This window comes from Littorina saxatilis, linkage group LG15 (assembly GCF_037325665.1).
Source record: "Littorina saxatilis isolate snail1 linkage group LG15, US_GU_Lsax_2.0, whole genome shotgun sequence".
In the NCBI taxonomy this organism is placed as follows: Eukaryota; Metazoa; Mollusca; class Gastropoda; order Littorinimorpha; family Littorinidae; genus Littorina; species Littorina saxatilis.
Window position 1 is genome coordinate 28,143,023 of NC_090259.1, and position 27,500 is coordinate 28,170,522.

Here is a 27,500-nt window from a genome sequence, read left to right on the forward strand (position 1 = left end):
TTATTCCAGCTAAAAGCATGGTTATAGATGTTTGGATTTTTGGACGATGTTTAAGTGGAATGATGCCCTTATTCCATCTAAAAGCATGGTTATAGATGTTTGGATTTTTGGACTATGTTTAAGTGGAATGATGCCCTTATTCCAGCTAAAAGCATGGTTATAGATGTTTGGATTTTTGGACGATGTTTAAGTGGAATGTTGCTCTTATTCCATCTAAAAGCATGGTTATAGATGTTTGGATTTTTGGACGATGTTTAAGTGGAATGATGCCCTTATTCCATCTAAAAGCATGGTTATAGATGTTTGGATTTTTGGACTATGTTTAAGTGGAATGATGCCCTTATTCCAGCTAAAAGCATGGTTATAGATGTTTGGATTTTTGGACGATGTTTAAGTGGAATGATGCTCTTATTCCAGCTAAAAGCATGGTTATAGATGTTTGGATTTTTGGACTATGTTTAAGTGGAATGATGCCCTTATTCCATCTAAAAGCATGGTTATAAATGTTTGGATTTTTGGACGATGTTTAAGTGTAATGATGCTCTTATTCCAGCTAAAAGCATGGTTATAGATGTTTGGATTTTTGGACGATGTTTAAGTGGAATGATGCCCTTATTCCATCTAAAAGCATGGTTATAGATGTTTGGATTTTTGGACGATGTTTAAGTGGAATGATGCTCTTATTCCATCTAAAAGCATGGTTATAGATGTTTGGATTTTTGGACGATGTTTAAGTGGAATGATGCCCTTATTCCATCTAAAAGCATGGTTATAGATGTTTGGATTTTTGGCCGATGTTTAAGTGGAATGATGCTCTTATTCCAGCTAAAAGCATGGTTAAAGATGTTTGGATTTTTGGACGATGTTTAAGTGGAATGATGCTCTTATTCCAGCTAAAAGCATGGTTATAGATGTTTGGATTTTTGGACGATGTTTAAGTGGAATGATGCTCTTATTCCAGCTAAAAGCATGGTTAAAGAAGTTTGGATTTTTGGACGATGTTTAAGTGGAATGATGCCCTTATTCCAGCTAAAAGCATGGTTATAGATGTTTGGATTTTTGGACGATGTTTAAGTGGAATGATGCTCTTTAGTCTTATTCCAGCTAAAAGCATGGTTATAGATGTTTGGATTCTTGGACGATGTTTAAGTGGAATGATGCTCTTATTCCAGCTAAAAGCATGGTTATAGATGTTTGGATTTTTGGACGATGTTTAAGTGGAATGATGCTCTTATTCCAGCTAAAAGCATGGTTATAGATGTTTGGATTTTTGGACGATGTTTAAGTGGAATGATGCTCTTATTCCAGCTAAAAGCATGGTTATAAATGTTTGGATTTTTGGACGATGTTTAAGTGGAATGATGCTCTTATTCCAGCTAAAAGCATGGTTATAAATGTTTGGATTGTTGGACGATGTTTAAGTGGAATGATGCTCTTATTCCAGCTAAAAGCATGGTTATAAATGTTTGGATTGTTGGACGATGTTTAAGTGGAATGATGCCCTTATTCCATCTAAAAGCATGGTTATAGATGTTTGGATTTTTGGACGATGTTTAAGTGGAATGATGCTCTTATTCCATCTAAAAGCATGGTTAAAGATGTTTGGATTTTTGGACTGTGTTCAAGTAGAACTATGCTTTCATTCCATCTAAAAGCCTGGTTACATTTATGTGGATTTACAGGGTTATTTATTTTACGTGAGACGGAAGGTGTAATTTATACATCAACACCTCTGCATAAATGTTTTTGCAGCTACGTCGGTCGGTGCATGGCAAGGTGGCCCAAATTACTGTATCTGGGCATTCAGCGATCCGTACCAAGGTGCCAGTGGGTACCAAATTACCTGCCACGTCTTTCATCCTGCATGCCGTCCTGAGTACTTTCCAGGAAGGGGGCCACATGGTAAGTGAATTTTTTTTTTCTCTGTTAAAGCAGCGGTGTCCAAGCGCCCAAAAAGCTATACAGTATAGAGACATAGTGCTTGCTGCCGCACGCGCCGAGAACATTTTCCCTCTTTATCTTTGCTGCGCTGGGCGCAAAACCCCTCCGTGCGGAGGTGTTCCCAGACATATCATACGTAGGGTGTACACGGTCCGGCTTGCACTTTGTAATTATATCATCACAAACCCCAAATACCTTGCGTTGAGTTATTCCAGTTTAATACGCTTTGCTTGGGTAATCTTTGCGTACTGTGATTGCCCCATCGACTGTTTGTGTGTGTGTGTGTGTTTTTCGATACAAATTTCTCGTCCCTGAGAGCGGCGACTTGAAACTCACACGCATTTGCTAGATTGGAGACTTGAGTACCTTAAAGAGATCGGATACCGATTGACGAAAAAAATAGATTTCGGTCATATTTTGCGTTTTATGTTTTTAGAGTGTGTCAGTGAAACAAGTTGGACAAAAATGAGAGAAATCAATCGGACAGATTTTATGCTTGAACATTTTGAAAATGATCCCATGCCGTGATTCAGATAAACGAGGGTTGGGTATAGTTGAATTGCCAGTTTCTGCCCGATCAATTACAACCACAGGGCCTATTTTGGATGTGGTATAAATCCCTAGCAAGTATTACAATGTATTTCCTCAAATCATTAGCAACTAAAATGTGTTACAAAATATGCTACTGATCCAGGAAGTGAAGAAGATTGTGACCGACTGCCTGACACAGGCGGCCAACGAAGGCTTGCAGAAGATCGCCTTCCCTCCCTTGGGCGTGGGGCGAAAATTCGCATACCCCGTGGATGCTGTCGCCAAGGACATGGTGTCTGCCACTCTCGACTTTGTGCGGAAACCGACCCCAGTCAAGGTAATTTGACAGACTGAGATGATGTTTTGGGTGCGCTTTCTTTCTCTGCGGCTCTATGATTTCACTGAGCATTGTCGCTGTTAGCACAAAGTTTTGTTCCTACTGAACAGTTAAGTAGTTGTTGTTGTTGTTGTTGTTGTTGTTGTTGTTGTTGTTGTTGGTGGGGGTGGTGTTGTTGGTGGTGGTGTTGGTGGTGGTGTTGTTGTGTTTTGTGTTTTGAGATCTTGGCATTACACGACGGAATATGTTGTTGTTGTTGTTGTTGTTGTTGTTGTTGTTTGTTTTTTTGGAGATCTTGGCATTACCCGACGGAATTTGTTATTGTTGTTGTTGTTGTTGTTGTTGTTGTTGTTGTGTTTTGAGATCTTGGCATTACCCGACGGAATTGTTTTCCCTGTGCATTAGTCGGGAACTTTACTTCTCATTGCATCTATATATATATACGACTTGTGTCTGTGTGTCTGTGTGTGTATGTGTCCGCGATGCACGCCCAAGGTTCTCGATGGATCTGTTTCAAATTTGGTGGGCATATTCAGGTAGACCCCGGACACAACCTGCTTGAACCGATTTTGGTTTTTCTCTGGATCCATTCCCAGTAACTCTTCCTTATCTTCTCCAGTGTTTTCAGCGTTTATCTGCCTTCCTTCGTGTGGCGTCAATCCATAGTCCCGTTTTCTATTTTTAGAAGGTCACTGTCGACAACGCTGAATCCATATTCCCGTTATACTATTTTTACTCTTCTCCAGTGTTTTGCGCGTTTATCTCCCTTCCTTCGTACAGTGCGCCGGCAAAGCCGGCGTACACCCGGCAAAGCCGGTATTCATCTAGTACATACATGTGTGTGGGGAGGGGGGAGGTGGGGGCGAGGTTTCAAGAGTGTCTCAGTGTCAGTGTATCTCGTTTCTTGCCCCTATTTGTGTATATGCGTTGACGAGTGACATTGTTTTTTCTTTTTTGCAGCGTGTGATATTTGCAACAAACGACATGTCAGTCGCGTCAGTTTTCAACCGAGAAATTTGGGAGCAAACAGCAGCCATGATGGAGCAGCCCTGCCCAAAAGGTATTCACACACACACACACACACACACACAGAGTCACACACACACAGTCACATGAATACAAACGGACACGAGAGAGAGAGAGAGAGAGAGAGAGAGAGAGAGAGAGTGATAGAGAGAGAGACAGACAGAGACAGACAAACCGACAGACAGACAGACAGAGAGAGAGACAGAAAGACAGATAGAAAAACAGAAACAGAGGAGATGAGTAGACAGCGAGAGAGAGAGGGGGGAGAGAGACAGTTAGAGAGAGTTAGAGAGAGAGGAGGGAGACAGAGAGAGAAGGAAGGAGAGAAACAGAGGGAGAGAGAGAGAGAGAGAGAGAGGGATCACGCAGGCATTCGTCAACAACTATCTCGGTAAAAGAAACAACTTTTTATTTTACTTTTTAAATGAAAAAAAAAGTTACAATCTGTTTGCAGGAATAAGCTTCCAGGCTATAACAGAAAAAATGGTAGCTACATTTTGTATGAAAAGAAGACGTTGGCAATTGGTTTCCAGGAATAAGCTTCCAGGAAATAACAGGAGATGTGGTATCAAGAAGATGTTGGCAATTGGTTTGCACAGATTATGATAGGCTTCTGGTTTGCAGGAATAAGCTTCCGGGAAATAACAGGAGATGTGGAAGCTGTAATTTTCGTGAAAGACAAGACGACTCTGCCACGTGCAGCCGGCGTTCTGGCAGCCACACTCCAAGACAGTCTTCTGGGTGAGGTGACGGTGTGTGACGCTGCCGAGTATCACGAGTTGACCCCAGGTGTCACTGCTGTCATCCAGGCTGTCGCTGCAGAAAAAGGCGTTCGTCTACAAGAGAAACGAGATGATGGTGAGTATATTTCCCCGAGGTATTTTTGATGTTGTTGCCCGTTTGAAGTTTACTTGAAACAGAGATTTTTGTTTGTTTGTTTGTTGTTGTTGCTTTTAAATAGCTCGCAACTTACACACGTTTTGATAATTTAGCAAGACAAAAATGAATTCAAAAAAAATATGAAAAATGTATTCTTACAGACCAGATCCTGTCACTTGTTCACGTCTTAATACCACCAGTGAACGTGGATGCCCTCGCGCGCTGTCTCTTGTATTGCATTTTAGTCTCTGTTGTCACAGTAGTCTAACTATCAGACTGTTTGGTCGCTGTGTTTCCAGTGCGTGTGTGTGATTCTTCTTCTGCGTTCGTGAGCTGAAACTCCCAGGTACACTCGTGTTTTTTGCACGAGTGGAACTTTACGTGTATGACCGTTTTTTACCCCGCCATTTAGGCAGCCATACGCCGCTTTCGGAGGAAGCATGCTGGGTATTTTTGTGTTTCTATACTGACCCACCGAAGGCTCTGACATGGATTACAGGAGTTTTCGTGTGCACTTGGTCTTGTGCTTGCGTGTACACACGGGGGTGTTCGGACACCGAGGAGAGTATGCACACAAAGTAGGCTCTGAGAAATAAATCTCTCGCCGAACGTGGGGACGAACTCACGCTGATAGCGGCCAACTGGATACAAATCCAGCGCGCTACCGACTGAGCTACATCCCCGCCCCTCTGCTGTGTGATTAAACACTAGAAACAAAGGGAAGTAAGTGCTCTAATTATAAAGAACAACAGTAAGTTAGACCTATCCAGAACCAGTCTCCAGGGCTGAGGGGCACGCAGCAAAAATGGGACCAAGCCGGCCGCATGGTCTGACGGGTTGAAATCACAACAAATCTCAATTACAACCAATCCGACCTCGTGGCTGCATACCACCCACTTGGGTGGTACCCAGTTTCGCTTCATGCACCTGAGCCCTAGAACCTTGGAGAATAAGAAAACAAAGAAGCATTTGAATGCACAAACGACTTTCACCTTTTTGCATGAGCTTAATTGTGATTTATTTTTTTCCCAGGGGGAACGATGAAGCTGGTAGCCTTGGGCACGGCAGAAAACAGTCAGCATATCGCCGACCTCGTCAAGGGCAAAATGTACGAGGGTCTTCGCAACAAGAGTCGAGAGCTGTCTTTCGTCAGTCCTCACTCTCTGCCCAGCTACTGGCAGGTATGATCAAGGCCAGTAGAAATCCGAAACAGGTATATATACATGCATAATGAGGTACACTTATTCTTGTGTAAACGATTCGGCTCACCATCTCTCTCAGATCTGGCTAGGCTTTAACATGGCTGAAGACAACCCCTCCACTGTGCAGGAATTGCAAATGGTTAGATGTACATTAGATTTATTTACACACATAAAACCATCACATAGGAGTTCTTTGTTCCTTTCGTTGTTGTTGTTGGCGATTTTTTCTGAATTTCTTATTTCATGCAAACACTTTCTACCCCACCTATGTTGACCAAGGTTTTTTTTTAGCCAAGACCAGCTGTGCTGCAGCAGGGGCCAGTTTCATAAGCCAGAAACACAGTCGACCAACTGCAGTTGTCCGAGAGAACCACAGTAATCCGACGTTATCGGGTTTTACGAACAAAATTTCAGTCGGCCGACTGCGGGTCGTCTCACCGGAAGTTGGCCAAACACGGTGATGCTCTCCCCCCAACACTGTGTTCGGCTTACTGCGGTAAACCGAAAATAAATGTAATTATCCGCACAGTCAATGGCAGAATGCTCACACGTTTTTGGATTGTGAGCCAAACCTTGTGATTGTTCTTCGAAATGTATCTATCATGACGCAGTAATCCAGGAGACAAGTCAGGGTTATGTCTTGAAGACGTCACATTATGGCGTAAGAGGGTTAGACGTCACGCGAAGGAATTACTGAAAGTCTCGGTCATTGTTATTTTGAGCGGGCCGAGACTAGTTTTTTCTTCGAAATCGGCCATTTCCACGTGCGAATGAGCAAACGGAAGTGGTAATGTTGCTAAATTTAGCCCTCGACTTGGCCATTCGGATTACTGTACAGTCGGTCGACTGCGGTTGTCCGCGGGTGACGGTGATTCGCTCATGAAACGCGCTTTTCGGTGACCCGTCGATCAACCACAGTCGATCGACTGGGCAGTCGATCGACTGTCAGTCGGTTCACTGCTATCTTATGAAACTGGCCCCAGGTCACTCAGAATTGTAGTAGCTGTATAGAAACTGTGTGTCAACACGATGGAATGCAGGCGTTAGATCGACGTTACAGGAAGCGACTGAAGTGACTGTGTATACTGACATATCCGTACCAGGTCAGACAGAATCATATGGGTGGGTTCTGATATATCCGTGCCTGGGAAACAATGAGTTAATTTTCCTTTCTTCTTTTTCACTCATAGCTGAACCGGGCCTACGGGTCCATTCAGGAAGCGATGGCCGGTCTAGACCAACGACAGAAAAAGTTCGTGATGTACGACGTGGACAGTACTGAGCTCAGGGAGATCACGAACCTGATGAACAGGACCTGGAAACACGGGGTGGTGGGCGTTGGGAAGGACGCCAGGAACCTCGGTCACACCTCCATCCAGGTAATCAGTGACCCCCCCCCCCCCCCCACGATTAAAGACTTCTACCCCTTTATTTTACGACCTTGCGTTTTCAGATCCTTTCTTCATAACGTCTTTAATTGTACCCCCCTTTTGAAGACTCTGAATGGCCTACTTTTTTTTCACAAGTTTTCCATATGACTGACACGACCCGAATTTCCAAGCACAATGATTTTTTTTTAAACCGATGAATATTACCTGTAAATGATTGATTTTGAATTGAGGTTAAGAAGATGTGATTGAACTAATTCTATTATTTATCTGAATTGCAAACATCAAAGACCTATGAAGAAGGATGCTTCCTGCTTTACCAAAACAAAACAAAAAACAAACCAAGAAAGATATGAAAAATGGCAAAAATAAGAGTTGAAGCAGCCTGCATGCAACTGACGTCCAAACAATATAAAAACAAAGAGTAAGAGACACAGTGTTTTTGCTTTGCCAAACAGATCGTTCAGGTCTGTCGCCTAGAAAACCCAGAGCTGTGGGAGAAATACAGCGAGAGAAAGGAGAAACTTCTCCGTCGGCTGAAGAAATCACCACGACGACGGCTAGCGGGTCTTGAAGAAATAGCCGGCAATTCTGGCCCTGTCATGACAAGCAGCACCATTGTCTCCGGTAGCGTCCTTCGGCGAGAAGTGTCTTCTGAGGTAAAGCTGATTGGGGTGGTTTAGGGCAAGGGACGGGTGGGGGGGGTGGGGGGGGGTGGAGGGGGGTGCCTCTGTGTGCGGTTATATCAGTACCTCAAATGAAATCACATGCACGCATTCAACAATTTACAACACATGTGTATTAAAGGAATCACAATATATATTTCTTGTCAAAAGAAATTCGACATGTGCGATTTTTATGTTCCCGTTGTTGTTGTTGTGTTTGTATGTTGTTGTTTTTTGACTCACATGCGAAGCAAAAGTGAGTATGCCGGCCGGCCGGCCGTCCGGAAAACTTTAACGTTGGATATTTCTTGGACACTATTCAGTCTATCAGTACCAAATTTGGCAAGATGGTGTATGATGACAAGGCCCCAAAAAACATACATAGCATCTTGACCTTGCTTCAAGGTCAAGGTCGCAGGGGCCATAAATGTTGTCTAAAAAACAGCTATTTTTCACATTTTCCCCATTTTCTCTGAAGTTTTTGAGATTGAATACCTCACCTATATATGATATATAGGGCAAAGTAAGCCCCATCTTTTGATACCAGTTTGGTTTACCTTGCTTCAAGGTCAAGGTCACAGGAGCTCTTCAAAGTTGGATTGTATACATATTTTGAAGTGACCTTGACCCTGAACTATGGAAGATAACTGTTTCAAACTTAAAAATTATGTGGGTCACATGTTATGCTTTCATCATGAGACACATTTGGTCACATATGATCAAGGTCAAGGTCACTTTGACCCTTATGAAATGTGACCAAAATAAGGTAGTGAACCACTAAAAGTGACCATATCTCATGGTAGAAGGAGCCAATAAGCACCATTGTACTTCCTATGTCTTGAATTAACAGCTTTGTGTTGCATGACCTTGGATGACCTTGACCTTGGGTCAAGGTCACATGTATTTTGGTAGGAAAAATGTGTAAAGCAGTTCTTAGTGTATGATGTCATTGCTAGGTTTAGTTATTTGACCTTGACCCTGAAGGTCAAGGTCATGTCAAGGTCAAGCATGTGAGTCGTATGGGCTTTGCCCTTCTTGTTTATGTTTTTTTGTTGCTTGCTTGCTTGTATCATACACACACTAAAACACCGATGTCAAGTTTCTTTTGAGTAGCAAAAAGTACAATTCTCAAGGAATCACAACATTTCAGATCAACGAGCACTACCTGTTCCACGGGACGAAAGACGAGTGTCTGGTGGCCATAGAGCGGGACGGACTGGACGGTCGTTTCAGCAAGGAGAGACCATTGCTTGGACGTGGTGTCTACGCTGCCGAGAGCCCCACGAAGTCTGACCAGTACACAGGTACGCTACACTGGTTTTAAAGCCATAAGCGTCTTCTTTTCTCAGAGCAAGTTTAAACGATGATTCAAGTTTCTGGCTCTGATATCCAAATAGAGATATAATTGTGGGCAGCAGAACGAAATTTAGATGAAGATTTAGCAGTCGTTATTGTTGCAGACAAGGCGGCTGACTTGGCGTAAACAAGAGTCTAAAAAGAAACGCACACACAAAACACGATGGACTGCTAGTGCTCCAAAATCCACAAGTTGACTTTGCGTGAACTTGCCAAGCAACCAAAGCCCTGCAACTTCTTTCTCAGAGCAAGTATAAACGATGATTCAAGTTTGTGACCCTGATAGCCAAACAAAGATAACATTTTGGGCAGGAGAACGACATTTAGATGAGGATATTAGCAGTTGTGATTGTTGCAGACTAGGCTGACTTGGCGTGAACAAAACTTCTTTTTTTTTTAAATAAAAAACATAAAAGTAAAAAAACACAGAAGTTTACTTTGCGTTAACTTGCCAAGCAACCAACTAATTCACAACTCCCTTCCCTCCCCCCCCCCCCCCTCTCCACCCTCCTTCCCTTGCTCCTCTCTTATTCTTATTCATCTTTCCAGACCCCTCTAAGTTGGAGAGAACAGGTGGACCGAAGACGATGCTGCTGGTCCGCATGCTCCTAGGCGAGCCACACATCAACACAGACCGCAGTCCTCCCAAGTTCTCTCGTCCGCCCTGCAAAGGCTGCCTGCAGCTGCTGTGTGACTGTCAGCACGCCACGCACTATGACTCCGTTGTGGATGACGCGGGACGTCTCTTCCGAGAGTTTGTCGTGTACGAGCAGTGTCAGTGCTACCCAGAGTACATCATCACCTACAAGAGGGTCTAAATCTTCTCTCCAGTCAAAGCCTGTCATTAACTGGGCGAAGTGGACTACGCGAGGTATACTTCGCAAAGCTTGCTGCACGAAGCTTTAGCACTAAGGTTTTTGTAAGAAGTCTTCGCGCAGTCTTCGCGAAGTCGACCTGGGGATCAATTAAGGACAGGCTTACGGAGCACATAATGATTTTATGACCGCCTCCGGCATATTCGATTCCCAATGGTAGTTTTTCTTTGATAACAGTGTCAGTGTAACATTGAGTACATGACATCATCACCTATATATATGAGACATTGAAAAGTGTCTTCAGGTCAGGTCAGTGTAGGATCGATGTCAGTGTTACGACCCTGAGTACATCATCACATACACGAGGGTCTGAAACTTCTGAATGGGTGACTGTCTGTATATGTGTGAATATGATCTGTCTGTTTCATCCGCTTGAATATGAGTTTCACCCTAATGTTTGGGACTGTTGGCCTACTGCATGAAAATTAAGTCCCCGTGTGCACTGTCATAAATGTTTTGGCTTTGGTGTCCATTTTCCCCTGCCAGGCACCTAGGAAAAAGTGTTGATGTTTTGTCGACTGCTGACGCCAAACGACATCACTGAGTGCCCAATGAATTTTCCGCAACTACCGTACCTTGAATAATTATAATAATTTGTATTTGATTAAAGGTGATACATCTCTTTCCGATGATATTATTTGTTGAGGCTTCTTGAAAAGTTCCGCTGTATATATTAAGATATATATTTATGAAATACATGTGATAACAGTCATGCTATTTAAGGTTGTGCTTGCTTGTTGGTTTTCATTTTCATCGGTAAGCCTACGTCTTGGGTGTGATACATTCCACACACTTTTAAAGTGTAGTTGATGCTTGTCAAATTCCAAGTTCATGGCTCGAAACGTCAGTTTACCCTCACACTGTTGTCTGCCAATATCACATCAGTTACATTAGGCCAAATAAAAATATAAGTTGGTTTAGGGTAACCCGACCGACCCTATTTTTTCCCGCCGACCCTACAACTTTTTTTTCATTTCTCAAAAACACCCCAACTTTTGGCACATTTTGCTAACCATGCTGAGACTAAGGGAAGTAACCTCCGTTAAGATGTACTAAATTTAAGTAAAAAAATAAAATTAAATAAATAAAAAGCCGACCTACCGACCTTCTCTTTTTTGGTCACGTTACCCTAAACCAACATATATTTTTTTATTTGGCCTTAAACGTTTGTTTAATTGTTTTATTATTTTTGTGTGATCGATTCATTGATTAGATAATCTGCTGTGGGTTTGTTTGTTCGTTCATGGGCTGAAACTCCCACGGCTTTTACGTGTATGACCGTTTTAACCCCGCCATTTAGGCAGCCATACGCCACTTTCGGAGGAAGCATGCTGGGTATTATCGTGTTTCTATAACCCACCGAACTCTGACATGGATTACAGGATCTTTTTCGTTGCGCACTTGGTCTTGTGCTTGCATGTACACACGGGGGTGTTCGGAAAACCGAGGAGAGTCTGCACACAAAGTTGACTCTGAGAAATAAATCTCTCGCCGAACGTGGGGACGAACTGACGCTGACAGCGGCCAACTGGATACAAATCCAGCGCGCTCGACTGAGCTACATCCCCGCCCCTCTGCTGTGGGTAAATTTTACTTTTAAATTCTTGAATATTCATGGGCTTGTTGCAGTTATCATGTATAATCAGGCAGTCCACATGTATGATACATCATGAATACATTGCTGGGCCTATATATACTGCTCTGTTTGACATACACAGAAAACTTTATGGGAAATAAAATGTTGATTGTTTACGTTTATAATGATTCCATTTTTGTCTTGTTTTGTTTGTTTTTGTTTTGATTCGAAATAGAAACATCTTGTGAACATCTTCGATGAGATTTGAATTTGGCCCCAAAAAACTAGTACATTTTGTTTATTTCCTCCACTTTAAAAATCGGGGAAAAAATTAAACCTTTATCAAGGTAGAGGAAATAAACGAAAAATGTCCTAGTTTGTATGTGTTTTGTTGTTGTTGCAGATTAACCAACCAAATTCAAATCTCATGTTTAACGTTCTGTGGGAACTATAAAGAATAACACACATAATGCGTCTCGCTTTTGTTGGCAGTGCTGGAAGGCCATGATCCATTGAGACGCATTCTATCCAATATTGCTGAGGATTGCCATAATGAGAAGAGTAAGTCTCGACCTTCGATACAGGACGTCACGATTGCTGACAATAGGTATCGCGTCGCGCGACACCAATTCGCTTCACCTTTGTTTACAAAGGCAGAATGTACCCAACGATTGCAACTGCGACTTTCATGTTCGACGTGATGTGTTGTGCCCCAAAAGACATTCTTGTGCTGTGCTCTGTGAGAGGTGTTTTCTTTGTGTTTAATATTATTTTGTTTGGACCTAGCTATTGATGTGTACATTGTTGTTAAACAGTTGTTTGTTGTATGTTTTATCAGGGTTTGCTAGTGTGTGATAGGGTTCGTGTCCGTCTGTAGATGTTAGTTTCTTTGTTAGTCCTGTGTTGACAACTCTTCGACAAGCGCTTAGAACTGTACCCACGGAATACGCGCTATATAAGCTTCATATTGATTAATTGATTCTTGAAGATACGATCTAACCTGTCTGTAAGGAACATAAGGACCGACCAAACGCGGTCGATCTAGACTGGAGGTGGCTATGGAAAGTTGAATTATATAGAAGAAGAAAAACTTACCAGAGATCCTTTAGAGCGATTGAAATGGGCAGATTGGTCGCCAGAGAAGGTTCGACCGTAATTGAAATCTCAAGGGTAGTTGGCTTTTTTTGTAAATGCTTTAAGATGCCCCAACGTACTTGCAAGTGCATACCTATGTGTTTCGTGTAAATTTAACACACAAACATGGGAACTCCAAAATAAAAAAACCTCTGAAAATAGGTCGAGGCCCAGGGGCCGCCAGGTAGAAAAACGAATTTTCGCATTTTAGACCAATATTTTGATAGTTCTTGTGTAAGCAACTAATGGATAGAGAGACAATAGTATACATATAATTTTAGTTACCTTTTTTTTTGCCGCGGACAATCTTTTATTTTTGCTGAAACGTAATTTCTTTTTCGCGGAAATCGGACAATTCCCATGCCTGAACACTCATCGTAACTTTTTCAGCAAGTCTACTGCTTTAAGACATTACCTGGTGTGTTTTTTTTTAATTGTTAGCGGTTTTTTTTCCTTTTCTTCTTGAGAACAATTACATATGTCTCATGTCAGCTCTTCTAGTCTTATCCTTGTTAGAGAAAAGTCAGGAAATAAACAAGTTATTCTGTGTTTATCAAATAACATTTAGTGACACAACCTCTCCCTCAAACCAACACAATGGCAAAAAAGCAATATTTCATATGTCTTTATAGTTTATGCAATACATTTACCCTGGAGAAAAAAAAATGGCAGACATAAATATTTCAAAATCACACCCTTCAAGTTGTACAGCCAGAGACATAGATAGAAGACATGCGAAGCGCTGTCTTCCCGCTCGCGTTATCTTCGCCTACAGCAGGGGCAAGTAATCCTCCCACTGGCGCCAAGCTGGCAATTGTTGTGTTATTAAAGAGTTATAACTGTTTCATAGAAAATCCTAGATAATAAAACATGCAAACTGTTAATTATTTGCACTCAAGAGAAACAGAAAATCACAAAAAGAAGATTATTGCATCATTTGGTGATTAGAAGATGAATCCTAAAGTAAGCGTTTTCGCTCATTTCTCCTTAAAAACTTTTTATCCACACGCCAGTGTAAGTGCGAGAACCACTTGAGTGAGACTTAAAAGCATCAAATTTAATTACAGCGCGTCAAAAATTATACAACAGATTAATGTATACACCAGTTATGCATTTGCCAGTTAAGGGAAAGCAAAGTTGCGCACAAAAGAAAATATTAGCTCCCAAACATTGCCTCCACGCACAATGGACTAAGAAACAATGGCCGCAAGAACCGAAGGAACCGTTTTTGACTCACTTCAGGAACCCAATCCTCTCAAATGCGTTCGTGTGCACACTATTGAAGCTATAGAATATGAATCAAGTTTACTTACCACTGATATATCTCGTCTGAAGCTGGATATATCCAAAGAAATTTGACAGAAAAGCACTTCAAATCGGTATCAGAGAGCAAGCGAACAACAACATAGTACGGGATGATGGCTAACAATCGCGCGAGGTCATGCTGACCGAGCGCGGTACCCCAAGAGTTCACGCGAGCCTCCCTCGCTTCACATCTCTGTATGTATGTCTCTGGTACAGCTTTATCTTATTTTCATACTTCTTATGGTTCATGCAACAATATCAAAAATAGCACAACTGCATATAATTATATAAATAATTAAAAAGCACACCTTCAAGATATTATACATCCCTTTCTTGCTTACAAGTATACATAAACCAAATACCAAAATAAAAATATCACTATTGCTGATATGTGTTTGAAATATATATGCACATACATGGAAACATCTTGTAGATCACAAAAGTTAAGTGTATATTTGTGAGCATATTCTAAAGAAATCAATTCTCAATCACAATTACTTGAGAAAGCAGTTCAAAGTCAAAGACACCATAGCGTAACCCTGATTTCCATGTTGACAAGTTAAGGTCGAGGTAAAAGAGGGGTCGCTCAAAAATACGGAAAGGATTTATTTCATCTTCTCTGCCTTTTTCCCCGCTGTGGTTTTGTCATTTGAAGGATTCATGAAATCTTTGCCCGACATATCCGTACAATTTGTGCATTGTTTCACAGCATCATTCGGCACCTGCAGCATAGGACATGAGAAAACAAATTAATGTTTTGCATTGAGACGGTGCAGGTATGCACATATCAAGCATATGCACACATGCATGCAAAAAATCAAACATGCACCCACATTCACACACACACACACACACACACACACACACACACACACACACATACACACACACACACATTCACACTCACACATACACACACACAAACACAAATACACACACACATACACACACACACACACCCACACACATGACCTGATTTTGTTCAGATTTTTGGCATTTCTAAACAGGATGATAATTTTGCTATTCTGATGAAGATTGACTCACAGTCTCCAGGGGAGTGTACTGCGGGTGGTGGTGTTTGAGCACAGGGTTGTTGGACTTCTTGTTGTAGGCACAGAGGAAGGCCCAGCGGCGGTTAGGACTGTCGTTGGCACTGCTGGTGTGCAGGAGGTTGGAGTGGAAGAACAGGGCGTCTCCTGAAAAACACATCATCACAAGGACATAAAGAATCATTGTGCAGTGGTACCTGTGATGAGAGGACACCCTAAGGACCGGCTGAAAATGTCCCTACATTGCAGGTGGCCTTTCATGACAGGTGTATTTTTGTCAAGAGAGTAGACAAAGGGGCAACAGAATGTGTCCTTGATTGGGAGGTGCATGTCCTCTCACTGAAGTGGCCTCTCATTACAGGTACCACAGTACATGCAATGAAAGGACACCAGGGGTGTTGCTAGGATTTCTTTTATTTGGCAAATTTGATAAAATGGTTACAAAAGTGTCAGTAATTTTCCAAAGTCTTTTGTGTCACCTTTCCCCCACCATAAATAGTTCCTGAGATCTGCTAAAATGATGGCAAAGTATTTGACGATTTGAAAGAAGTTCCGTCACTGTGCTGACCGCTGACACCAAATGAATGCTCTCCGTTTGAGACCAGTTAAAGGTGTCCCTAAATTGCAGGTGGCCTTTCATGACAGGTGAATTTTGGTCAAGATAACAGGCAACAGTTCATCTGACTTTTTTCCCTGGAAGGGGAGAGAGAGAGGAGGGGGGTGTCCTCTCATATGAGGGGACTCGCATCACTGTATCATCATGGCTTGGCTTCACGAACGAAGATCTATGAAGGGGTATAGGTCCACATTAACTTGTCCGAAGGGACATGCCTGGCTAACGAGGCCAATGCGGGATAGGCAGGCCCGGCCGCAGCGGATGCAGATGAAGGTCTGGTCTGGGTTTGATGCTCCAGGCTTTGCAATTCTTTCTCCTACTTTACTGTATAGTAGACTGGATAAAGGAGATGACTAAGAACTGAGAGCACGTAAGTCCAGAAAACTTTCATTGACTTTAAACTAGTGGCAACAATGAAAGTGTGTGTGTGTGTGTGTGTTTGAGTGTGAATGTGTGTGTGTGTTTATGTGTGATTTCATGTGTTTGGTTGTGTGTGTGTGTGTGTGTGTGTGTGTGTGTGTGTATGTGTGTGTATGTGTGCGTGCGTACGTTTGTTTCCCCCCCCCTCCCCCCTTTTCTTTTTATTTATTTATTTATTTATTTTTTATTTTTATTTTTTTTTTTAATTTATTTATTTCCTCTGTCCCCACCCCCACCCCCCTTTTATGAATGTGTATCACTTTTAGTCTAGTATGCCTGTGCCCATGACATCATCCAACCACTTCTCTCCCCTTTCATTCATTTCCGTTCCTAGAGTTCCTTCCCTTTTTTGCGTGTTTCCCCTCCATTTTCTTTCAAACCTTGTTCGTTCCGTGTTGCGTCTGCTTTTTGTTGTCTTTTGTGTTCTTGTTTTTTCCTGATGAAGCTTCCATCAACGAAAATTCGTACCGTCTTGTCTCGTTCTTGTATTGGTGAGTACAGTATTCCTTTGTTTTTTAACTTTGTTCATCTTACCACAGTCACTTCGTTGTTTAGATTAATGAAAGTGTTGTTAACAAGTCACCAAGGAAGATGGGGAGATAACTGACCTGGTTCCATCTCCACATGCATGTGTTCCAGAACACCTTCCAACTGCTTGACCCGCTCCAGGTCTGCCCCCGTCTGTCCGTCCACCATCAGGTGTTCAATGCGCCCACACTTGTGAGAACCCTCCAGGATCTGTATGCATGATAAACAAAGAAGATCATGGCCGAGGTGCACCAGAAAGTTGCCAACTGCATGGGTGGGAGCCAGCCATGGTTTTGGATTGGTTCTCTTCTTCAGCGTTCGATGATGGTTGTGTCTAAATTCGTTGGCCCTTGATGTTGACAAAGTGGGCTAGTGTCAGTAGATAAATTGGATTGGTTGACGTTGAGATTTGTTGTGATTTCAACCATGACATTGAGATTTGTTGTGATTTCAACCAATCAGAACCTGCGGTTTGTTCTCTCCCGGTTGGGTGGCACGTTTGTTTGTTTGTTTGTTTGCTTAACGCCCAGCCGACCACGAAGGGCCATATCAGGGCGGTGCTGCTTTGACATATAACGTGCGCCAAACACAAGACAGAAGTCGCAGCACAGGCTTCATGTCTCACCCAGTCACATTATTCTGACACCGGACCAACCAGTCCTAGCACTAACCCCATAATGCCAGACGCCAGGCGGAGCAGCCACTAGATTGCCAATTTTAAAGTCTTAGGTATGACCCGGCCGGGGTTCGAACCCACGACCTCCCGATGACGGGGCGGACGCCTTACCACTAGGCCAACCGTGCCGGTCTGGGAGGCACGTACCCATGCACCTTCAGATCATGCAACTCAGCCCAGATCTGTGTATTAATTAAGTCCATGCAAGCAGACTTTAATTGCTACTTCTGTGCATGAAAGGCAGCTAATGTCTTGAGGAAAGCTACATTTACATCTTAAACCTACATGGGATAATTAACAATATCATCCCTCTTCTTGGACACACACTAAAAATCAACATCCTTAGGACTTCCTGTGTAGAGTGAGAATTGTTTGATAAATTACCCCCCCCCCCTCCCAAAAAACAAACACTACCCACTATTGTGCCTGTAAACAAAGTAATCCCACCAAAACATTCCCACTATGGTAGGAATTGAATAAAAAATGACAATGTACACTACATTGGGGTGTGCACGTTAAAGATCCCACGATTGACAAAAGGCAAAATTGTATAGGCATAGATAAAAAATGTCCACCAAAATACCCGTGTGACTTGGAATAATAGGCCGTGAAAAGTAGGATATGCGCCGAAATGCATGGCTGCGATCTGCTGGTCGATGTGAATGCGTGATGTATTGTGTAAAAAATTCCATCTCACACGGCATAAATAGATCCTTGCGCCTTGAGTCCGAGTCTGGAGATACGCGCATAAGTAAGGCTGATTCTTTATTCCAGTACAATAGAACCCCCTTTTAAGACCTCAAAAAATCAAAGTAAAGCGGGTCTTAAAACAAAAAGAGTCTTAAAATGGGGGTCAATTTACAGATGGTAATTAAAACAGGGTTTCTTCAAAGGAGAGTTCCATTGTAAGGATTTACCTGCAGACAGCCATTTTCCTTTTTGCAGGGGTCGACAGACATAAACACTGTCATCATGTCTGGAAACAGGCAGCCGTTCTTGTACCAGTACCTATAAAATAGAAGACAAGAAGGGCAAAGCCCATACGACTCACATGCTTTACACATTTTTCCTACCAAAATACATGTGACCTTGACCAGGTCATCCAAGGTCATGCAACACAAAGCTGTTAATTCAAGACATAGGAAGTACAATGGTGCTTATTGGCTCTTTCTACCATGAGATATGGTCACTTTTAGTGGTTCACTACCTTATTTTGGTCACATTTCATAAGGGTCAAAGTGACCTTGACCTTGATCATATGTGACCGAATGTGTCTCATGATGAAAGCATAACATGTGCCCCACATAATTTTTAAGTTTGAAACAGTTATCTTCCATAGTTCAGGGTCAAGGTCACTTCAAAATATGTATACAATCCAACTTTGAAGAGCTCCTGTGACCTTGACCTTGAAGCAAGGTAAACCAAACTGGTATCAAAAGATGGGGCTTACTTTGCCCTATATATCATATATAGGTGAGGTATTGAATCTCAAAAACTTCAGAGAAAATGGGAAAAATATGAAAAATAGCTGTTTTTTAGGCAACATTTATGGCCCCTGCGACCTTGACCTTGAAGCAAGGTCAAGATGCTATGTATGTTTTTTGGGGCCTTGTCATCATACACCATCTTGCCAAATTTGGTACTGATAGACTGAATAGTGTCCAAGAAATATCCAACGTTAAAGTTTTCCGGACGGACGGACGGACGGACGGACGGACGGACGGACGACTCGGGTGAGTACATAGACTCACTTTTGCTTCGCATGTGAGTCAAAAAAGTAAACCTTAACCATTCATTGTAAAATAAAAAATGATTATGGGCAAGTCAAATATTGTTTCAAAACCCAGGCCACCAGTAAAATCAAAAACAGGGGAAAAAAACTCTTTGAGGATGAATGTCGCACGTTCATTTCAAATTTCAATGCTAATTGTTATTCTCTCAGGTGCCAGGAGCCTGGTTACGCATAACTTGCAATTTCTCTACTGTTGCACGTCATCTCGTAAGCATTTAGAGCACATACAAATGTAGTCAATCTTTCCAATTGCAGCAAATGTATACAAAGGCTTCCATGTTGAAATAAAAGGTCGTTCTGAATATAGGCTGCACGCAGTGCATGACATGATATCGTCATAGCACAACAAATTTTTCCGCACAAGTTTAGTTTTGAGCATTGATTGATAAAAGGCTTTGGTCTTGGCACAAGGCAACACTGTTCAAAACGTGGCGTCTTTAAACATTCTAAAAGACACAGGTATAGACCTATATAGATGCCATCACAAGTGTGTCAATCATTTTGATTGAAAGTGTGAATTTATGAAAACAATTAAGCCTATGTCTTCAGTCAGACACAATTAATCTTCTTGAGAAAAAAAAGGAACAAAATTAAACAAGAATTTCAATACAGCTTCATGAATCAATACTGTCTTTTCTTTGCTTTCTTCGTCAATCTTTAGGTAGAGTAATGTCTGTTGAAAATGGTAATGACACTCATCCATAAGAGTTATGTAGAAGGGTACTTTCTCAAGACCTACCCATAGTCCTGATGCCACACATGTTTTCCCCCTGTCTTGGCCTCTTTCATCATCAGCTTGGTGTGGTAGTGGTACACCTCTCCCCCCAACAACTGAAACACACAGTACATCATCATCATCATCATCATCATCATCATCATCATCATCATCAGCTTGGTGTGGTAATGGTACACCTCTCCCCCAAGCAACTGAAACACACAGTACATCATCATCATCATCATCATCATCATCATCATCATCATCATCATCATCATCATCATCATCATCATCAGCTTGGTGTGGTAGTGGTACACCTCTCCCCCAAGCAACTGAAACACACAGTACATCATCATCATCATCATCATCATCATCATCATCAGCTTGGTGTGGTAGTGGTACACCTCTCCCCCCAACAACTGAAACACACAGTACATCATCATCATCATCATCATCATCAGCTTGGTGTGGTAATGGTACACCTCTCCCCCCAACAACTGAAACACACAGATCATCATCATCATCATCATCATCATCATCATCATCATCATCATCATCATCATCATCATCATCATCATCATTATCAGCTTCCTTGGTGTGGTAGTGGTACACCTCTCCCCCCAACAACTGAAACACACAGTACATCATCATCATCATTATCATCATCATCATCATCATCATCATCAGCTTTGTGTGGTAATGGTACACCTCTCCCCCAAGCAACTGAAACACACAGTACATCATCATCATCATCATCATCATCATCATCATCATCATCATCATCAGCTTGGTGTGGTAGTGGTACACCTCTCCCCCCAACAACTGAAACACACAGTACATCATCATCATCATCATCATCATCATCATCATCATCATCATCATCATCATCATCATCAGCTTGGTGTGGTTGTGGTACACCTCTCCCCTAAGCAACTGAAACACACAGTACATCATCATCATCATCATCATCCATCATCATCCATCATCATCATCAGCTTGGTGTGGTAGTGGTACACCTCTCCCCCCAACAACTGAAACACACAGTACATCATCATCATCATCATCATCATCATCAGCTTGGTGTGGTAGTGGTACACCTCTCCCCCCAACAACTGAAACACACAGTACATCATCATCATCATCATCATCATCATCATCATCATCAGCTTGGTGTGGTAGTGGTACACCTCTCCCCCCAACAACTGAAACACACAGTACATCATCATCATCATCATCATCATCATCATCATCATCATCATCATCATCATCATCATCATCAGCTTGGTGCGGTAGTGGTACAACTGAAACACACAGAAGATGAAAGTACAGTGGAACTCCTCTTTTAACACATTGAAAAATCTGAGAAAATCCGGTTTCTAAAAGGAGGGAGTTTTAAAACGGAGGTAAAATTACAGAGGTTATGAAAAGAAAATCTGAAAAGCAAGGTCTTCTTCATCTTCTTCTTCTTCTTCTTCTTCTTCTTCTTCTTCTTCTTCTTCTTCTTCTTCTTCTTCTTCTTCTTCTTCTTCTTCTTCGTTCATGGGCTAAGACTCCCACGTTCACTCATGTTTTCAGCACGAGTGGATTTTTACATGTATGACCGTTTTAACCCCGCCATACCGGGGGGCCCGGTAGCTCAGTTGGTAGAGCACTGGACTTGTGATCGAAAGGTCGCAGGTTCGAATTCGGGCCGGGACGGACACGGGTCAACTTTATGTGCAGACCCAGAGACGGAAGCCATGTCCCACCCCCGTGTCATCACAATGGCACGTAAAAGACCTTGGTCATTCTGCCATAAGTGCAGGTGGCTGAATACACCTAAACACGCAGACACCTGGGTAGCGCGACTCCGTTGCTGCTAGCTTTCCACTGGGAGGAAGCGACCCGAATTTCCCAGCGATGGGACAATAAAGTAATGAAAATGAAATGAAAAAAAATGAAAATGAAAAATTCAGGCAGCATACGCCGATTTCGGGGGAGGCATGCCGGGTATTTTCGTGTTTCTACAACCCACCGAACTCTGACATGGATTACAGGATCTTTTCCGTGCGCACTTGGTCTTGTGCTTGCGTGTACACACGAAGGGGGTTAAGTCACTAAGCAGGTCTGCACATAAGTTGACCTGGGAGATCGGAAAAACTCCACTCTCAACCCACCAGGCGGCAGCGACCGGGATTCCAAACTCACGACCTCCCGATTAGGAGGCAGACGTCTTACCACCACGCCACTTCGCCCGTCAAAAGCAAGGTCTTAAACGGGGGGATCTTAAAAGGGGAGTTCCACTGTAGCATATTGACTTCACTGCTTATTATTCTCTCAGGTGCCTGCAGACTGGTTCCTCACAACTCTCACTTAATTACTCTTGTTGACTTTATTAAGAGCGCTTATGTCCCTTTGTTTCCTGATCTGAAAAAGAGAAAGATGTACCCACTCCCTCCTTCTAAATGCAGTGGTACACACACAAGACCTTTAAAAAAAACTTGGGAGATTAAATCTGATCTCAAAAGGGACAGTCATAAAATGGAGCTGAAATTGCAGATGTTATGGATAGAAAATCTGAAAAATTACCAGCTTAAAAGCTAGGTGGGAGGTCGTATTCTTCTTCTGCATTCCTGAGCTTTTTAATCTCGGGGTCACAGTATGGTGAGAGTTTTGAATGCCACACCGTTCTTTACCCTGCCATATGGGCAACATGACGCTGTCTTAGAGGGTATGCGTATAAGGTTTTCTGACTGTTTCAATGTGTGTGTGTGTGTGTGTGTGTGTGTGTGTGTGTGTGTGTGTGTGTGTGTGTGTGTGTGTGTGTGTGTTTGTGTGTGCGTGTGTGTGTGATGTGTGTGTGTGTGTGTGTGTGTGTGTGTGTGTGTGTGTGTGTGTGTGTGTGTGTGTGTGTGTGTGTGTGTGTGTGTGCGTGTGATAGTAAGTGTGTGTTTTGGCATGTGTCTGTGTGTCTATCTGTATATTTGAATGCATGCGTATATCTGTCCTTCTGTGCATTCAATCTATAAACATTTTTCCTCGGAAAAAAAATGCATTGCTTTCTAGCCAACATTGCAAGATCTAGAGTTAGGGCTGTGAAAGCATAATGTCATTAATTATGAGCTATCTGCCTACCCTAAATCTCTTATCATATATTACCAGTGTCCTTACCAAATAATAACACTGACGTTGACCTTCATCTGTAAACAATAATACATGTAACTGGTTTATGATTATGTATTCGTACATCCAAGGTAATACACACCATAACAAGAACAGCTTTCATCTTTCAAAAAGCTCACTGCTTATTGCAAGAGGAATTATTTTTCATTTTCATTTTTCATTTTCTTTTTCATTTTCATTTTTTTCATTTTCATTTTTCATTTTCATTTTTCATTTTTCATTTTTCATTTTTCATTTTCATTTTCATTTTTATTTTTATTTTCATTTTCATTTTTCTTTTTCATTTTCATTTTCATTTTCATTTTTCATTTTCATTACTTTATTGTCCCATCGCTGGGAAATTCGGGTCGCTTCCTCCCAGTGGAAAGCTAGCAGCAACGGAGTCGCGCTACCCAGGTGTCTGCGTGTTTAGGTGTATTCAGCCACCTGCACTTATGGCAGAATGACCAAGGTCTTTTACGTGCCATTGTGATGACACAGGGGGTGGGACATGGCTTCCGTCTCTGGGTCTGCACATACAGTTGATCCGTGTCCGTCCCGGCCCGAATTCGAATTAAGGAGCTTGTTCATGCTTAACACAATTACAGCTAATACTTGCACAATAAGGCAAGGGTAGGATCTTGCTCCAACATCAAGCTACCCGGCCACATAGTTATTGAGCAAATGGAACCCGAAGTTCCTTTTTACAAGGACTATTGCTTTTAATAATACATGTACATGTACAATGTACTGAATTTTGCTTATGAGGACTGAAAATGTGTATGAACAATAATTAAAGTAGCTCAGTGCTATCACAACTATTGCTATTTTAAAGAAATGTAAAAAAAAATTAAAAAAGGAAATAAGTGCTCTATAAATATATAGACAACAAGAGTAATTAAGCTGCAAAGAGATTCTATTTACCTGAGCACAGGTGTCGGCCACTTTTTCACACCTGGCCACCATGCCGGTGACATCAGTACCTGGGTGATTCCACAGACACAGCTTGCTTTCTCGTCCCTCCCCATCTCCCACCTGCAAACAGATGAGAATTGTGTTAAGAGTGGATGTTTATCTAGTTTTTGATAAAAGAGCAGAGGAACCTAAATTTCAATGCCAAAATGTCCACTGAAATCTCCCTTGTTATCTCTTGCCTTTCATTGCCAGATGTTGCTGTTTCTCTGCCTTTGTCTGTCTTTCTTGTATCTTTCTCTCCGATCTCTCCCTTTCATGCTGTCTTCTCCTATCTCTCCCCCCCCCCCCCTTCTTCTCTCTCCTAATTTGTCTTCCTACTTCTCTCTCTCTCTCTCTCTCTCTCTCTCTCTCTCTCTCTCTCTCTCTCTCTCTCTCTCTCTCTCTCTCTCTCTCTCTCTCTCTCTCTCTCTCTCTCTCTCTCTCTCTCTCTCTCTCTCTCTCTCTCTCTCTGTCTCTCTCTCTCTCTTGTAAATTAAAGTTTGATCATCATCATCATCCTTTTCTCTCAAACTTCTCACTTTTTAAGCATGCCCTTGTCTGGTTAAGGAAGACAAGATATCCTTCTTATACAAAAATATTTGACTTCCAGCTGACAGCCAGCCCTGCATGTACAGACCGCACTTCCAAAATTTAATAAAAAAGACGGACACCAGTTTGTCTTATGCAGTAAAACAATCATCTTTCCCTGTTTTCCAAACCAAAAAAGACTTGTGGTTCTTTACCCCAAAAGCATTTTCCATGACTGCCTGCGAGCCCTCCAATGCCTGTTTAATCCTGGACAGGTCATCTTTATCAAGTAAGCCCCTGAAACAATGAACATGATATATATACAGTGGAACCTCCCCTTTTAGACCTAAAAAAAATCTGAGAAAATCAGGTCTTAAAAAGGAGGGAGTCTTAAAATGGGGGTAAATTTACAGAGGTTATGAACAGAAAGTCTGAGAAAACAGGGTCTTAAAATGGAGGAAGTCTTAAATCGGGGGTTTTAGGCACACACACAAAAAAAGTCTGTTTACGGTATCCCAACCAACCCTATTTTTTCGCGCGACCCTAGACTTTTTTTGGCATTTGGGAACAACAACAAAAAATTAAAAAAAATTTTAAAAAAATAACAAAAAATAAAAAGTCTTTGTTTTTTGGTAAAAATTGAAGAATTTTTTTTTTTAAAAATGTAAAAAATCCCGACCCTATTTTTTTTGCCTATTGCATAAAAAAAATTATAATAAAAAAAATTAAATAAATAAAAATCCCTGCGCTTAGAACTGTACCCACGGAATACGCGCAATATATGCCTCATATTGATTGATTGAGTTCAAAACTGTGCTTCTGACAACATTTTAAATGAAAAAGTACAAAGCAAATAAGCAACTTCATGATTAAGGATACACTGGTATTCTGATGAAAGGACACCAAAGGGACGTATGCGAGCCGAAAGTGTCCCTACCTTACAGGTTTGATAAAGATAAGGTAACCTGTAGTTATAAGAGGTTAACCTCATGGAAATTCGGGTTGATGCTCCCCGCTTTTATTTTTCCTGCATGCATACGTTCATGTTTCCTAGCCCTGAGACTTTCGCTGTGAACTTGCATCTGTAGCATACAGAGCTGTTCTGTGACATCGATGAGATTTTGCACAAAGTTGACTCTGGGAAATAAATCCCTCCCCAAAATCCAGGATTCGAACCTACGCCAAAATCGACAAACTGGTTTCAAACCCAGCGTTGCTACCAACTAAGCTATTTCCCCGTCCCTCATGATAGTTGGCCTGTCATGACAGATATATTTTGGTATTGATAAATAAAGGTACAATCAAAACACTCATTCCTTTATTGGGAAGTGGCCTAACATCAGTGGGGCCTCAAAACACAGGTACCACTGTATTTCAATAAAAAAAAAGTTTTAAAAGAAAACAGAATGTGATCAATATCTGAATAGTACCCTTATGCTATAGTCGGTATCTTACTCTAATATAAAATGAACAACAACAATATTATTACAGCTACAAAAGTGTTGCAAAGTACATTGTACATAGCTTCTTTTTTTTCTTTTTTTTTACCTGACAAGAATGTAGCCTGCATCCTCGAAGTCTTTCTTCATCTTGTCCGTGACCTCCAGCTTTCCTCCATTGTATTTATACTCTGCATCACAAAACAATTGACATGAAGACATGCAATGGAACCCCATTTTAAGTCACCTCCAGCTTTCCTCCGTTGTACATGTATTTATACTCTGCATTGCAAAACAATAAGTCATGAACAAGACATGCCGTAGAATCCCCCTTTTTAAGACCCCAAATTTAAGACTTCCCCCTGGATATACTTTGATTTTTCAGATTTTCTATTCATAACGGGCTCTGAAAACATACCTCCATTTTAAGATCCCCTCCTTTTCAAGACCTCATTATCTCAGATTTGTCAAGGTCTGAAAAGGGAGGATCCGCTGTACTCCCAAAGACCATGTACTCCCAAAGACCATGTACTCCCAAAGACCATGTATATTACAACTATGTGCAAAACACTGGGAATATTTTTCCTCCGAAAACGGCGTATGGCTGCCTAAATGGCAAGGTAAAAAACGGTCATACACGTAAAATTCCAAAAAACACGAGTGTACGTGGGAGTTTCAGCCCACGAACGCAGAAGAAGAAGACTGGGAATATTTTCTGGCTTGAGATACGTACAATGCATTCAAACGCAAGTGAATATGATGTACGTGCTCTCCCAAATGCTCAGACACATAGACACACATGCACACAAACTCGCCATTTCAAAAAGTCCAAAATATTACAGTTAATCTATAAAGGTATGATACAACAACACTAAACTCAAACATTCAAAAACCAACACAAATATCAAAATTATTTAAATACATTTAAACATTAGAACTTACCACGAAGAGGCATTCTTCCTAATGTGTGGAATGGACGCAGAGGATATCAATGTCAATGCTCAGACCAAGCTGTAAAATAACAAATTCGACATACATGTACGTTGCAATTTCACTTATTAAGCAATCATCAAATCAACTCAACATTCATTCCGAACAGTAAATCATCAAATGCATAGAGATGCCAGGCCGGTCAGTGAAGAGAAACATCACATCAATGTAGTTTATTAAATTCCGAAAGAACATAAAAGTACAGAATTTTATTGTACAGACACTGAACAGAAGCATCTGATAATACAAAAGCACAATCACAAACAGCAATTAAGCCTATTCGTGAAACTTCACCAAATGTTCTTCAATAAGTATTCATCCATACGTATCCACGCAAAAACACGAACGCCTTCAACAGATGTTTGGATCAGTGTTTTCCTCACGGGTCCTCTGAAGCAAACCAAATCATCAAATTGTATTTTAGTACAACATATGAA

The 27,500-nt window shown here is 41.6% G+C and overlaps 2 protein-coding genes across 11 annotated transcripts in view; one reads left to right on the forward strand and one right to left on the reverse strand.

The window, feature by feature from the left end:
* The window catches only part of LOC138948990 (uncharacterized), a 21,714-nt gene extending 9,762 nt beyond the window's left edge, over window positions 1-11,952 (forward strand). For all 8 annotated transcript variants that reach the window (XM_070320679.1, XM_070320678.1, XM_070320677.1 and 5 more), the window contains 9 exons: window positions 1,753-1,902; window positions 2,636-2,809; window positions 3,770-3,869; window positions 4,460-4,693; window positions 5,747-5,895; window positions 7,107-7,295; window positions 7,763-7,963; window positions 9,120-9,273; window positions 9,875-11,952. In XM_070320679.1, coding sequence (XP_070176780.1) covers window positions 1,753-1,902; window positions 2,636-2,809; window positions 3,770-3,869; window positions 4,460-4,693; window positions 5,747-5,895; window positions 7,107-7,295; window positions 7,763-7,963; window positions 9,120-9,273; window positions 9,875-10,143 — 1,620 coding nt within the window. In that variant the 3' untranslated portion in view covers window positions 10,144-11,952. The remainder of the gene's footprint in view (window positions 1-1,752; window positions 1,903-2,635; window positions 2,810-3,769; window positions 3,870-4,459; window positions 4,694-5,746; window positions 5,896-7,106; window positions 7,296-7,762; window positions 7,964-9,119; window positions 9,274-9,874) is intronic.
* A 2,663-nt stretch (window positions 11,953-14,615) lies between these two features.
* The window catches only part of LOC138948991 (L-proline trans-4-hydroxylase-like), a 13,160-nt gene continuing 275 nt past the window's right edge, over window positions 14,616-27,500 (reverse strand). For 2 of the 3 annotated variants that reach the window (XM_070320685.1, XM_070320687.1), the window contains exons 2-10: window positions 27,016-27,084; window positions 26,183-26,264; window positions 24,850-24,931; window positions 24,077-24,187; window positions 20,036-20,127; window positions 18,422-18,512; window positions 16,909-17,038; window positions 15,260-15,411; window positions 14,616-14,937 (exon numbers count right to left, since the gene is read on the reverse strand). In XM_070320685.1, coding sequence (XP_070176786.1) covers window positions 14,821-14,937; window positions 15,260-15,411; window positions 16,909-17,038; window positions 18,422-18,512; window positions 20,036-20,127; window positions 24,077-24,187; window positions 24,850-24,931; window positions 26,183-26,264; window positions 27,016-27,028 — 870 coding nt within the window. In that variant the 5' untranslated portion in view covers window positions 27,029-27,084 and the 3' untranslated portion in view covers window positions 14,616-14,820. Of the gene's footprint in view, window positions 14,938-15,259; window positions 15,412-16,908; window positions 17,039-18,421; window positions 18,513-20,035; window positions 20,128-24,076; window positions 24,188-24,849; window positions 24,932-26,182; window positions 26,265-27,015; window positions 27,085-27,388; window positions 27,459-27,500 lie in introns of those variants that run through there. The other variant, XM_070320686.1, reaches the window with a different exon arrangement.